Source organism: Sarcophilus harrisii, chromosome 4, assembly GCF_902635505.1.
Source record: "Sarcophilus harrisii chromosome 4, mSarHar1.11, whole genome shotgun sequence".
Taxonomy (NCBI): Eukaryota; Metazoa; Chordata; class Mammalia; order Dasyuromorphia; family Dasyuridae; genus Sarcophilus; species Sarcophilus harrisii.
Window position 1 is genome coordinate 117,243,557 of NC_045429.1, and position 15,483 is coordinate 117,259,039.

General features: G+C 34.4%; 1 protein-coding gene across 8 annotated transcripts in view; it reads left to right on the plus strand.

The window, feature by feature from the left end:
* Positions 1-15,483, plus strand: part of MARK1 (microtubule affinity regulating kinase 1) — a 130,389-nt gene that overhangs the window by 102,786 nt on the left and 12,120 nt on the right. For all 8 annotated transcript variants that reach the window (XM_031937393.1, XM_031937396.1, XM_031937394.1 and 5 more), the window contains 3 exons: positions 2,810-3,003; positions 11,315-11,415; positions 15,154-15,312. In XM_031937393.1, the coding sequence (XP_031793253.1) occupies positions 2,810-3,003; positions 11,315-11,415; positions 15,154-15,312 (454 nt within the window). The remainder of the gene's footprint in view (positions 1-2,809; positions 3,004-11,314; positions 11,416-15,153; positions 15,313-15,483) is intronic.

A 15,483-nucleotide genomic window follows, 5' to 3' on the forward strand; every position in this document is an offset into this window, starting at 1 on the left:
AGATAAAAAGACTGGAAAGGTAGGAAGGGGTCAGATTATGGAGAACCTAACAGGGGATTTCATATTTGATCCTGAAGATAATAGGGAGCCCCTGAGTTTGATTAGGGATGTGACTTATTCATTAGGAAGATCAGCTTTACAGCTTGCTAAGTGGAAGATGTGATGGAGTGGGGAGAGACATGAACAGGGAAACCAACCCAGAGGCCATTGTAGTAGGCCAGACATGGGGTGAAGAGAGCTGGTGCCTGCCAGCATAGTTACAGTGTTGAAAGAGAAGAGGGTATATTGGGGAGATGGTATCTCTAAAATGTTATGAAGGTAGAAATGACAGGACTTGGTGACTACTTGGATATGGTGAGTGTGAAAGAATGTGAGTGTGAGAGGGTAAGGAGTTGAGGATAACATCTAGATTATAAACCTGGATGCCTAGGAGAATGGTGGTACCCTCCACAGAAATAAAAGTTGGAAAGAGAAAAGTTTGAGGAGAAAGATAATAAGTTCAGTTTTTTATATGTTGTGCTTAAGTTCTTTGTGAAATATTCAATATCTGTGTCGTATCTCTTGTGTATATGCACAGGATTAAATAATATAGAAAGTTTCAGCTGGGTAAATAGATCTGGGAATTATCAATATAGAGATAATTGAATCTATGGGATCTGATGTGGCCCCCAAGTGAAATAATATTGAGGGAGAAAGAAAAGGATCCAAGATAGCTTTGCAGAAACACACAAGTAATGGAAGTGAATTGGATGAATATCTAACAAATGAGATCAAAGAGTGGTCAGTCATTTTGGAGCAGAACCAGGCCAGAACAGTGTCATAAAAAATTGAGAGAACATCCAGAACAAGAGGGTAACCAACAGTGTCAAAGATTGCAGAGAGGTCAAGAAGAATGAAGATTTTTTAAAGGCCATTATATTTGAAAAGAGAGCTTTAATAACAGAACAGCAAATCAATTGAGTTATTTTGAGGTCAAAAAATGGATGGCAAAGAGCTAAGAAAACTGATGAGAGGAGAAGTGGAAGGATCTAGTGCAGACTATTTTTTTAAAGTAGGGAGGAGAGTTATAGGGTAATGTATACATACATTAACTCAAAGGTTTAAAAATATATTCTTACTACACATTGCAAGAACAGGATTTAATTGTCAAATTTAGACTTTGTTGACATGCCCATTTTGTTTGTTTACAGACTATATTTATTTATCAATTAACAGTAGTTTGTGGTTTCTGAATTTATAGGGTAATAGCTAAAAGGGATGGCAGGATGTTGTGAGGGTCTTTTAAAAGATGGGGAAACATGAAAATGTTTTTTAGATAGCAGGAAAGTAACAAGCAGAGAGGGAAAAATTAAAGATTGGGGAAAAATAGGGATGCAAGAAGAAACATTCTATTTAGGAAAATAAATTATTTCTGGAGATAGAAGTGTTCATTGGCCCCCTCTTCATGGAGGACAGAAATGAAGGAGATAGTGAAGGAAGATATCTCAATAATATATGAGATGAGGAGGGGAGAAGAGGGAGGTCTTACCAGATGACATCAATTTTTCCAGAAAAGTATAAGGCAAAATTCTCTTTTGAGAGGGTTATGGTAATAAGGATCCAGTTGAAATTATGTAACATAAGTTTGAAATGAACCTAATCAGCATAGTTTTGTGATTTTTCTCTAGTTCTGTTCATCAGTATTTGAATAGGAACAAAGAAGATAGATGGAGGCAGTAATCCAAGGTTTGGATTTGAGGGGGAGTAATTGTGACAAGATAAAAGGGCAAGGCACTCAGGAGCAGAAGGTAGGATAAAGTTGGACTAATTAACTAAGAGGTCTATGTAGGGAAGGGAGTTGAGTTTAGGTAGAGGTGGGGGAGACAGGGATGACCTTGGAATGGACTGAGAGTTGAGGATGAAAAATGGGATGTCATCATTAGATAGAGCAAAAGGTGGAATGATTTAAAAATAAAGTTATAATCAGATACTGGAATTTTTGAGTTTATCAGTAGGGAAGTGTAACATTTGTGGGTAATAGTAAAATCAAAGACATGAGGGTCTCAGGGTAAAATTGAAGCAGAGTGGTAAAGTAGATTCTGGAAATTGAGTAGATAGAGGAACTGGGAAGTTAGAGTGTTTGACAGAGAACCATTAGCCCAAAATCTTCTACGTAAAGGACAGGAAGAGTTAGAGTGGAGAGAGAATTTGAGTCAAACACTGAATTCATTGAGGACAGAAGGAAAGAAATTTTCTTGTAGTTAGCAGATAAGTCTACCAGAATTTTGATTGGAGGATAAATTGATACTGATTAGGAGGGAAAGCTATTTAATCATTACAGGTTCGGAAATAGACCTGGAGAACAAGGATTCCAACTTCACCACCACAATTTATGAATTGGGAGTAAGTGAAAATATCACTAGTATTGAAAAGTGTGATTAAGGATTCAATGTTATCGTGAGGGAGCCAGGTCTCAATGAGAAACAGAAGTTGGAAGGAGAAACGATTGAAATGAAGGCAAATTTATTAATTATGGAATAAGCATTTTAGTTGAAGGGGTAGAGTTTGTGATATTATTTTTAAGACTGAAGAGCCAACTCTTTATGTGCCTGTTTGTTTCTCATCCCATTTTATTACTGATATATAGTTTGGTAGCTGCTTATCACTCTTTTTGTCAAGTTATTTTCAAAAGAAAGCTCATATTTGGTTCAGATTTCAGTATAAATTTTGCAAAGGTAAATATTTCTAATGTCAAAGAAAATCAAATTTAATTTATGAACAGAAAAAAATGAGTAATTTTCAGCTGATGATGATATGTTTTATTTTACAGTTGGTCCATCAATTCCTGCTGCTGTGTCATACACCAAAAGGGCTCAGGCAAACAGTGCGGAAAGTGAGCAAAAAGAGGAGTGGGACAAAGATGTATCTCATAAACTTGGCAGCACTATAGTTGGATCCAAAGCAGAGATGACAGCAAGTCCTCTTGTAGGACCCGAAAGAAAAAAATCTTCTACTATGCCAAGTGTTCGTATATATTATTGCATGTAGAAGTGTATTGTGATCATGGTTTAAAATTCAAAACGTCTTCTATTTTTAAATGAGTATATATATGTTTATTTGATCTCATTTATAAACTTCAGAAGTTACCAAAAAGATAAAGTTATATATGCTGAAGAGCTTTTAGTTTAATTATGCCAATATATGTTTAAAATCTATTCCATGCAGAATACTACAAAGCTTATCTATGTGAACAGTGTGCGGTTTTTGCACTTTGGGAATTAACCATCCAGTGGGAGACATAATTTTCTTTATTTTGTTTTGAACAAGCTTGTGATTTCATTGACCAAGATTATTCCCTGGTAGGAAACTTTCTCACCCAGTGAAGAGCAGAGTCTATTTTGCAACTTAAAAGTCTTAGAGATTTGCCTGGGCCACTGAAGGTTAAATGACTTGCCCGGTGTCTCACAGCAGGTTTATGTGACAGGCAGAACCTGAGCCCAGGCCTTGGTGACTCTGGAAGCTGTCTCTGAATCCACAATGCTGTGTGTACACAAGTGCTGATACACCAGACAGTGTGTAGGGCACAGGAAGTAGTGAAAACTCAGGTATAGAGAATATATGAAAGGAGAATAAGGGAGTAGAATACAAGGAAGGTGAGTTAAAGCTATAATATAGAGGTACTTTGAATGTCTTGCTAAAAAAAAAAAAATAGACTTTTTATATATAAACAGGAATCTTGCAAAGATTTTTGAGCAGATAAATGGCATGATTTAGAGCTATGTTGTAAGAAAATTACACTGGCAGTGGCATAGAGGATGAATTGCAACAGGAAATAACTATAGATGAGAAATCAGTTAAGAAGCTATTAATAAATTGAAATCCAGTAAAGAGGACCTGAACTAAGTAGATTGCACTGGGGATATATTGAAAGAAATTATAGTCACACTAGTGACAGGGGTTGATAGAAGGGATTGATTTAAAAAAAGAAAAGATTCTTATCATGGAATACTGGAAGAATGGTGAATATTGTTACCAGAAATGGAAAAGCAGGTTTCAGGGTAACTTCACAGGACATCAGTGTTAGAAAGGGAGGCTGGCTACCCAGCCCAAACTCTTAGGCAGGTTTCTCCAACCTGAATTTGAGAGGTTGGTAGAATGCCCAGGAGAAGATATCTGATTATAAAGAATTAAAGATACAGGTGTGGTCATCAAGAAAGAGGTTGAGATTATTAAAGAGAAAGATTTTGAAGCATCTGTGTAAAAAAGTTGGTTGAATTGTTGAGAGAAGCTAGAAGAAAAGAGACCTAAAGACAGATCCTTGAATATATGCATTGAGAAAGCTGGATGAAAAAGAATTAGAGAACTACCATTCAAAAAATAAAGAAGTGAAGCCAGTCAGTAAATACTTATTAAGCACCTGTTCTGTACCAGACACTGTGCTAAATGCTGAGAATACAAATCAAGGTGAAAAAGCAGTCCCTTAACTTGAGTTGCTCACATGCAACAATGCAAACAAATATGTGTAAACTGTAGACAAGATAAATAGCAGTGACCACAGTCTTCTCAGTGAAATAAGTGTTGAGATTATTCAATGAACATTTAAGTATTTCCTTTGTATAAGTAACTCAGGTGGAAATAAAGTTAGAGGTTAAAAAGAGTAGAAGAGAGGGGAAGTATTAAATTGTCAGCAAGAGATTAATAATAGTGTTGCCAAGCACCTGTAAAGATACCCAACTAACAGCATTAATATGTAGTAAAATCAATGCAGTAAGAAAAATGTATTTTAATGCATAGTTTAAAAGTTGAATACAAAATTAAAAAGTCTTGATAGCAAGGTTTGCGTGGTCAGTTAAAATTCATTGTCCTTTAGGAATTTTATGGAAATAAGATTGCCTAAACATTAGCATAGTTGTAATTAATAGCAAAATAATAATGATTATTATTTTCATAGTACATGAAAAATATGAAAATGATTTATATAAAAAAACAAGAGGAAAAATCAGCTTTAAACTCTGTGGTATAGAAGAACTATCATAAGAGTAGATGAATAGAACTGATTTTGTCTTCCAATTGACTTGCAAATTGTTTCAATTATATAACTATCGATGCTTAGTACTTTTTTGTTGACATTTGTCAACAAACATTAATGTTTTCCTATACAAAACAACAACAAAACAAGGTTGTATATGAAAATGAATCTCTACAGTTTTTTTTTTTTTTTTTTTTTTTTTTTTGGATGATGTAGGGGTTTAACAAATTAAAGGGTGTTTGGAGAGTACTTGGCAAAATATATTCATAACTTAAATCCTCACTGCACCAAAGAAGTGAATTTGGCCTACACTTTGCACCCTAATTAATGTCCCATAAACAAACTGGGCAGCACTGCTGCTCTGCTGTGTGGTCCCCATTTCCTGAAATATCCTTCTCTCTCCCTTTGTCCATTGTGCTATGCTGAAGTACTCAGACTATTGTTCCTCTCTTTCTCCTCTCTGCTCTTAAAACCTATTAGAAATTGAAACAAAGAACATGGAGTACTTTATAAGCCTTAAAATACCATGTAATTGTCAGCTGTTATTATCTATAAACTGTTTTTAGTCTAAGCCTGTATTTTATCAGTGTGAGGAATCAGGAGGGGAGTCAGGAAGACCTGGATTCAAATTCAGCTTCATATATTCTGTGATCCTGGACAAGTCACTTAACTACTATTTGCCTCAGTTTCCTCAACTGTAATATGAGAATAATAACAGTACCTAACTCAGAATTGTTCTAAGGATCATTTGAGATAATACTCGTAAATTGCATAGCACAGTGTCTGGTCCATAAAAGGTAATTAATGAAGAAATTTTGTTCCTTTCCCTTTGTCTTCACTTGAAGACCAGTCCTCTATCCACTATATTTCTGTTACTCTGCTTTTTATATCTAAATTTGCATTTAATTATGCACCTCTATTTCCACATGTAACAATTAGTCTTGTTTACTCTTAACTATATTATAAACTCCAATCCATTCTAATCCAATGATCATTTATGATGTACTCATTAGGTTGGATGTTGATATTTAGTCATTCAGTCAGCAAACACTCATTAAGTACCCACTATACACTAAGCACTCTTCTGGGGATGGAAAACAAACACAACAACATAGGCAAAAGACAGATCCCATTTCTGAGGAATTCACAATCTAATAAGGAAAGATAGCACATAAAAAGAAATTAGCCGAGGGGAGGGAGGGGCAAGGGGAGAGAAAGAAGGGAAACATTTAACTTCTTTGACTGAATGTGAAATGATGAGGTGGCTGTTTTGGGGGCCTTTCTTATGTGCAGGTTCTGGGAGAGTCATTTCTTAAATGGAGGCTCTGGCAAGGGCCCTTCATTATCCTCCTACAGTCAGGGGAATTGAGGGCCCCAGAGGCAGGGGCACTGTGAAGATTCAGAGTAGATAGGATCTTGCAGAGATAACATTTTCTGAAACCAGTCTGGTCCAGGAGAACAGCAATATGGGAAACATAAGTATTAGAATTATTAAAAGAAATGTAGCCCCTGGCCTTAAAAGAGCTACATTCTAATAAGGAGGGAGGAAACAGACTTGGGTATAGTAAGTAGGCAAGAGTGTTTGCATGATGACTTGAGGAATAAGAAGAACTGAAAACTGGGGAATCAGAAAGCTTTCCCATGAACTACACTGTGAAGGAAATGACTAATTCTAAGAAGAAATGAAAAAAAAAACACATTCCAAACATTGGAAATAGCCTGTATTCAGTCAAAGAAGCTAGAGAAGAAATGCCAAGTTCAGGCAACAATGAGTAAACCAGTTTCTTGGCTGAATATAGAGTATTTGCAATGAAAAAGTGTAAGCTGAGAAAAGCTGGTAGGTAGAATCTAGAAAGTGAAGAGGTTTAGACGCCAAGCTAAGAAGTTAATAGTTAATATTTATTGTGCCCAGCACTGTGCTAAGTCCTAAAGGTAAAAATAAAAAGAACCCGCCTTTAAGATGCTTATAAGACTAAAAGGAAGAAAACACAAAAAGTAAAAAGTGGGGTGGGGGGTGGGGGTAGAGAAGGAGAATGCGCTTAGAATGGGGGCAAGATAGGGCATCCAAAGAAGTCCAAGAGCAGCATAGCTGGTGGAGAACAAGGAAAAAATTGTGCTGGACCTCCACTTTAAATGAAGACCCTAGAGCCTATGGCTGTGATTTCTAGTCATAGAGTCCGGTTAGAAAAGCAGAAAATACTGATGAAATGAGGGTCAGAAGGCTAATTCAATCAGGCTGGACAATAAGATTTTCCACTCATTGAGCTTCTTGAGGAAAGAAGGCATAATGAAACCGAAGAGCAATGTAGTTGGTAGGAAATGGAGAGAAAACTTTGTTGGACTCCCACCTTAAATAGAAACCCTGAAGCCCATGTTCCTGCCTCCAGTCAGAAGGTTTAATCAGAGGGTATTCATGAGATACCTTAACATTTTATCTTAGATAAAGTATTATCTTAAGTGTTTTAATATTTTATATTAGAAACTATAGAAATTTTAATATTTTATGTTAGATTGTAGAAAGTTCAATTCACATTTTTAAAAGATTTGGCAACTTTGTGGAGGCTAGGTCGGGGGGAAAGATTATATTTTGGAATTTGTTGTAATAATCCAAATAAGAAATTTTGAATACTTTAGCTGGAGTGATGGGAAGAGGATGTGAGAAGAGAGAAAATATGAAACATTGGGCATGTAGAATCAACAGGGTGTTATCAACTGGCTTTGTGAAGTGAAGAGTTAAGCATGACTCTAAAGTTGGAAATCTGATTAAGTGGAAAAGTGATGTCTTCAACAGTGAAGCAGGATAAGTTTAAAGGAAAGTTGGAGTTAGGTAGGGAAGAAAATACATTTCATTTTGGACGTGTTTGATTTAGATTTCTATGAAAGAGAGCAGACAGGGCTACATAGATAGATGCAGAGGACATCTTGCATAAAGGTGATCATTGAGGTCAGGACTAAAGATTGTGAAGAGAGAATAGAAGACTCAAGATAGAACCTTTTAGTATACCTGTGGTGAGGTGACAGGACATAAATCTAGCTAAGTTGAGCAATCAAATAATAAAAACAGGGAGAAAGAAGTATCATGAAGAGCCACAGTGAAGGAGATGGCCACTGCTATATCATACTGCAGAGAGAGCTTAAGAAAAAAGAGGATCTAGGATTCAGCAATTAATACAGTGTTGGTAACTTTGAAGAAGACTCTACCAGGTTCATCTCTATCACATTTTTATCTCTCCCTCTAAGGCAAACATAACCAGTATCTACTTAATAACTTTAGGAATTAAATATTAAGCTGAAACAATGTAGAAGTGTTGAATTTGGAGTCAGGAAGACTTGTATCCAAATCCCACCTCTCACATTTATTTGCTGTGTATCCATAGGCATGTCACTTAACTTATCTGAGCTTCAGTTTCTGTAAAATGGGAATATCATACCTATATTATTTATCTCACAAAGTTGTGAGTTTGAAATGTAAACATGATTGCAGGGCCCTTAGAAAATCTTAAAGTAGTAGAATAAAATGCCGGTTTTTACTTAAATCACATTTAACAGCATTTTAAAAGATGAATAGTAAGATTTTTATCATCATGCCTGAGAGGGGAGATCTTTTCTAATTATAGCTATATGTAACCCTAGAATGTTTCCAAAATATTTGTATTTGAAGTCTATTGAATAGAGGTCCTTAAATCTTTTTTTGTATTGTGAACCCCTCTGGCTACCTGCTGAAACTTATAAACCTTTTCTCAGAATTATGTTTTTAAATTCATAAAGTAAAATACATGGCATTACAAAGAAAATCAGTTATTTGAAATCAAAATATTTTAAAAAGAAATTCATAGACTTCAAATTAAGAACTGCTGCTAATATTGTTAATAAGGACATTTCCTAAAATGTTATCAGGCTTAAATGAAATTATAAACATCCCCAAAAAGTGCATTTATAGCATATAATGCAAATTTTTAACCCTTCCAGGACAGTCTCAGCTCCTAATACATTTAGTATCTTTTTTGTTTTGCAAGGAATTTCCCATACAGAACAGTAGTGAAACTCATCAGAAGGACTTAAATTTTCGAGAAGTTGAGCTTTGGAACAAGTGTATGCAATTGCTTTCAACTGTAAACTTTTTTTTTCCAATTTGCAGGCTAACAAAACCATAGACATCTCACAACCCTCATTTCCTATAACAAGGTTCCTTTCAGACTGATAATTTTACCCATATAATTTAGTTCAAAATATTTTTAAAAAATATCTTTCTCTGCATATTGGTATTACACTGTCTAACAAGTTGATGTGTATATTATGTGAAAATTTTTATGCATTTCATAAGTAATAGAGGGAGTTAGTTTGGCTAGTTTGATACGTTTTTGCAGTTGGTGGCATTTAGAAATTATTTAAATTGTTCGATGTCTTAAAAATGTATCTAGTACTTTAAAGTTCATAAAGAAAAGCACTTTGCTCGCAATAGCCTTATAATATAGCTTTCTAATTTCTCCTTTCACCTATACTGTATATAGTATTTCTAAACTCCAAAGTTGAAACTGTTTCTTTCTCACAGTATCACATTGAGAACTTAATTATGATGAACAAATTGAGTCATTTTTTTTTTAAAGCAGAAACAGTTTCCCCAGGAAAAGTATTTCATTATATCAGTAAGAGGTGCTAAAGTTGTAACAAAAATTTTTCCCAGCTAAATATTAGGAAAAGAACATTATAAAAAGGAAAGATTTACCAATAGACCCTGGATTTTTATTACACAGTTCCAGATTCCAAGGGAGCAACTCACTTATACACTCAGTTCTTGTCACTTTATGAGTAGCAAAGACTTAAGCTTTTTCCAAGTTGTTACGTGGAAAACTATATTGCTTTAATGTATTTCCTCTTTCTGGGAAACATACAGGAGAAAGTCACAGGAGGTTTCCATCTCCCAACGTATCTCTTTGGTTTCTTCTGCTGCTTTTACCAGCCAAGTGCAGACAAATGTTTTAGTCCCCTCACTGTGATTAAAATAATGTATCTGTCCATGACATAATTAAGAATTGTCCAACCCTTGTTTATAATAGATCATGTATATTTAAATTTAATATGAAAAATGCCCTTTGTAAATTTAGCTTGTTTTCAACTATTTTCCATTTAGTTTACTTTTTATATTTGTGATATTGTTAGTCACAAAAGTTATTCCTTTAGGCGAATGTGAGATTAAGACCCATTCAATTTTGTTTCAATTGTTCTTGTGTATTTTTTAATGAATTGATTGATTATAGTCATTAAATATAATGAATGAACAATGTCATAAGACAAATTTTAGTAGTTCTTATATTTAAATACCAGTTTTAAGTTGACTATATTATTCTAAAGTACAGTAAAACCATGTTTAACTTAATACTAAAAAAATTAAATGTTTTCATTGTTGAATTTTTTTAATTAACTGGAGATTAAATAGAAAATCCCTTCTTGTTAAAAATATTTTTAAAATATATTAGCAGTCTTTTTGATCTTCATAAATAAGTTATACTAAGCATCTTTTAATAATTGAGAAATTCGAAGTGCTATAAGATCATGATTATGAACATCCTTTTTCATGATATTGTTTTCTGGAGTTAGGAAAAGGATGGGGATTAGCAGACTAAGATCCATGAACCATAGAGGGCCTAAAGAAAATTTGGACATGACATTCAGAACTGGAAATTGTACAGTGAAACCCATGTGGGTGTGTACATGCCAGAGAGATAACTGCCTCCTAGTCACCCCCACTTTTTTTTCACCCCAGAACCTCCAGCTGCCTGTAATTGACTTGTTTCACTGCCATGAGGATAAGGTTTAGGATTAAGACATCTCCTATCAGATGTTGATGAACTTTGTGAAGCATATACTCATTGGAATCATCTCCCTGGGATACTGACTTATCTAACAATTCCATTCTCCCACAAAGACTTTCAGAAAAAGTAATGACTGATAACAGCCATATGCTCAGAGAAGAATTATTGGCACAGCACACCCTATTTACCCCCACTCTCAAAGATTGGTAACTCCTGGTGTAGGCGATTGAAATGAATTTGTGACCCCAAGATAAACATCAAGATAGAATTTGCTTTTTTGATCTATGCCCTAATATGAATGTATTTTCTTATCAATTACTTTTTCACTCTTAAAAACTAAATGGAAAATCAAATTAAATAAATTGGTTTAATTGGGGGTTCTAGTTCATTTAAAGTTTACTGTACTTTTTTCCCAATATAATTTATAGTTTATGTATTATTTTAGTTTCTCACAATTTAATTAAAATTGAAAAATTAAATCTTTTCCTTATAGAACAATGTTTTTCCTGGAAGTGGTATGACAAGAAGGAACACCTACGTTTGTGAAAGAACCACAGATCGCTATTCTGCAATACAGAATGGGAAAGACAGCAGGTAAGAAGTAATTTGAGTTGTGATATAATGTAGAACATTTGATGTTGAACTAGTTTTATCCCTAGAACTCTGTGAGAAGCATAAGACAAAATGGACACTGAGAATTAACCTAAATTGATTGACTAGATTCCATGATGGGGAGGAAATCTCGTAATGATTTATTTATGGTATAGCAGTTGATGGTAAATTATTTCCATAGTCATAGTATTATAGATTTCGAGCTGAAAGATACCTTTAAGATGATCTAATCCCATCTAGTTCATTTTTAAAATTGAGGAATCTAGATCCTGGAGAAATAACATTTCTTATTCAAAGTCACACAGAATAAAGTATTAGAACCAGGATTCAAATTTAATATATTCCCCCCCTCCAACTGTGTAACACCTCTAGCTATTTCTTTAGATTTTTCCCTTCCTTCCACAGTAATCCCTTCTATCCTTTTTTTTCCCTCTTGATCCATTATTTTCTCCTTCAACTCTTCTTGCTTGGTTGCTTGAAATTGTTCTCCTTTCTCATTTACTCTTCAATTGCATTTTTCTCTTCCTTTCTGCTTTTCCTTCCCAGAACTCATTTAAAATTAGTCATTCCTTTCTAAGTTAGAAAGAAAATATAAAATATAAAAAACAGTTTCTTAGTCACTTTTCCCAAAAAAAGTTAATATGTTTCCATGTTAGAAAGAACCAAATCCTTATGGGAAGCTTAGAGAAATATTTTATCTCCTTTTTAAAAAATAAGAAATTTGTTTACTAAATAATAGAAAAACAAGGTAAAGCATAGTAAATAACTGTTCGACCCTAAAACCTGTGCCACTTTTTCTTGCTTATTTAAAATGCTGGCTTTGTGAATAAAATCTTAGATAACTTTTTTATATAAATCTCAAACAGCACTGTAGAATATAGAATAATTTGAATGATGTTTTTTATTATTTTCCTTGTTGAGAATGAAAGAATTTAAATTTTCGGTGAGTACAAATGCTAAGAGTTTTACTTTTTATTTACATAAAAGTTGACAAAAGTTCAGTATATCATTTGCCAATCCTTGTCTTCAACATTAGTAAAATAGTAATTTCTTTTTATTAATTAGTTATAATTAACAGTAATTTTAAAACCCCAAAACTGTGTTTTGGTTGTTTTTTAATAATAAGGTATAATTTTAAAGTAATTTTAAAATCCAATTACTGGAGTTGGTTTTGTTTTTTTGGAGGGGGGACATGTTGGGGCATGTGACAAATTATAAAAAAACATTTTTGTGTACTAGAAGAGCCTTGCACTCAGAATCATAAGACTCACATCAACATCTGTCACCACTTGGCAACTTTATTTCAGCTTTCTAGGTCTCAGTTTTTCGAACTGTAAAACAAGATCAGATTAAGGGATCCCCCAGGGTCCCTTCCAGCTCTGAAATTTTAAAATTCTATGAACACTTATCAGTGCAATCTGAAAGGACCATTAGGCCAAATCTAATGAAATTCTGTTTACTCTGCTACATTGAATTAATGGCATTTTGAAATGTTTTCCATATTTCAACTTCTTTTCCTATTAATTGGAAATAAAATATATCATAAACTCCTTGAAAACTGGAACAATGTCATGTGTTTCTTTTTATTTCCTTTTTCCCTAACACTTCTTCCCTCCCTCTCTTTCTTCCAACCTCCACTCTCTCCCCCACCCCCCAGCTCAGCACAATCCTTTAGCACAGTGCTTTGCATCCTTCTGTAGTTTCATAGATGGTCTTCTGAAGCCTCCTTAACCAAGAACGTCATCACTCAGAAACTCAAGTGGTGATCAGTCTGTCACTAGGCTAGTATTCAAAGACTTTCCCTATTTTCTTCAGAAGTGAACCAGGGACTCTATGATGAAATGTTAGAAGGATTTTATAGTGGAGTCTATACATAAGTATTCAAGAATTATCCTCAATCCTCATTGTTCCCATGAAGAAGGACTTTGGTCCTCCCTGCAAGAGGTTTTCCTGTATAATGAGGATTTAAAAAAAAAAAAAATTCTCCTATCTTCCCTATTGATAATGGCGTGGCTCAGGTCCTGACAATGTCTCTTTAAAATGCTCTTAATAAGCTTAACTCTTAAGGATAAATTGTGAAGCCTTGATATTATCCTCAGTTTCCCTAATGATACCATATTAAAAATGGCTGATTCAGATTTAAAAGGATTTCAACAGTTATCTGGTCTGACTTCTACTTTAAAAAGAGGCATTTCTACAATGTATCTAGCAAGAATCATCTGGCTTTTGCTTAAAGGCCATTAATGAGAGAGAATCTTTCATCATGTGATGGAACCTATTCCAGTTTTGAATAGCATTGGTTGTTAGGAATTTTTTTTTATTTCAAGTCTAATTTTCCTCTTGTATCTTCCACCCATTACTCCTAGTTCTGCTATCCAAGACCAAGCAAAACAATCGGCCCACAAGCATGTGTCAAGTACCTTCTGTATGCCAGGCCTAAATGCTCTTTCTCCAAGACAGCCCTTCAAATATTTAAAGACTCCTATATGACCCTTCCAATCTTCTCCAACCTAAACATTCCCCAGTTTGTACATCTCTTCATATGACATAAAGAAACCCTTCTATTGCCTTCCTGGAGACATTTCGAGGTACTCTTAAGTTTGAAGGACTAGTCCTACTCTATCGGACTCCAGAAAATAAGGCAAGCTGAAGGAACAGATTGCTGGAAGATCCAATAACTCTTCAATTCACTGAGGTCTAACTCAGTAGATCTATATTACAGACATGCTACCCATAAAATGCATTAACTTGGATTAAATAAAGCATTTATTAAGCCTTAATTTATGCCAGGAAATATATAGTTCCTAGGTGGTTTTGCAGGCTTTCTTTCAGATATCCTAATCCACATAGTCCATCATATCAGCTCTTCTCTGTTTTCTTATGTCCCTGTTCTCCCTTCTAAAAGCCAAATTCCAGAGTATATCTCAAGTGCCTGAAGCTGAGATTTGTTGATTTGCCCAATCATGGGATTAGTACTGTGATTGTCTAAAATGAGAATCAAAAATCTTCCTGACTCCAAATCTAATATATGATTCATCAGATTGCTCTGCCTTTGTTCCCCCTAGACACTTTAGGAGGCTGGTGGGAGTCTTTAATGTTATTAAATTCCCTGTACTGTGTCAGACACTTATTTTTAAATTCATATAATGATTAGGAGTTATATCAATTCTTTTACTTCCCAGCTTTAGGACTTCAATCATGCCATTTCACCTATTCAAACCACAGTTTTTTGTATGTATATATGAGAATTAGGAGAGTGAGGATTTGATCTCTAAGAATATTTTCCATTATAATAATATCATTTAATTGATAATTAGTGAAACTGTATTGATATTTATTGCTAAAAACCTTATTTTTGTTATTTTGTTATTAATAAGCACAATGACAACATATCCTAAATTTAGAGTCTTAGGAAGAAAAAAAAGTCTTTGATCCATTACTTCATCCTTAAATTATTTTTGAATTTCTTGAAAAGAAACTTCATAACGTACTCAAGCACTTTTCCATGGAAACTGGTGACAAAAATTATGCAGCATACTTTTAGCTGTAACAACATTAATTATGTTGAATTAGTCATAAGTAACTGTGATATCTCTAAAGTGTTTAATTTTTTTATTCAATTTTGTTTATCTATAGAAATTTCTTTCTTTAGTCAAAGCGAATTTCATTATGTTTTCCTTTTCATATTTCCTTGGCTTTCCTGATGACTTATGCTCAAAGTCTGACAGAAATGTCTGCAAGTAGCACATCTTCTGCAAGCTCTGCTATCACTGCTGCACCATCCACACGACCTCGACACCAGAAGTCTATGTCTGCCTCTGGCCACCCTATAAAAGTCACATTGCCAACCATCAAAGATGGCACTGATTATCGACCAGGGTAATGTACTGCATGTATCCTATTTCCTTTGTTTTATGAAGTATAGAGAACAGGAGTATCCGGGATATCATTAGAGTTTTGCCACTTACTGCTTAGGCAAGGTTGTTATTCTTTTTACTCCTCAAATCTTTATTCTACAAAAATAAGAGGAAGGGAGAATTGTGCTCCACA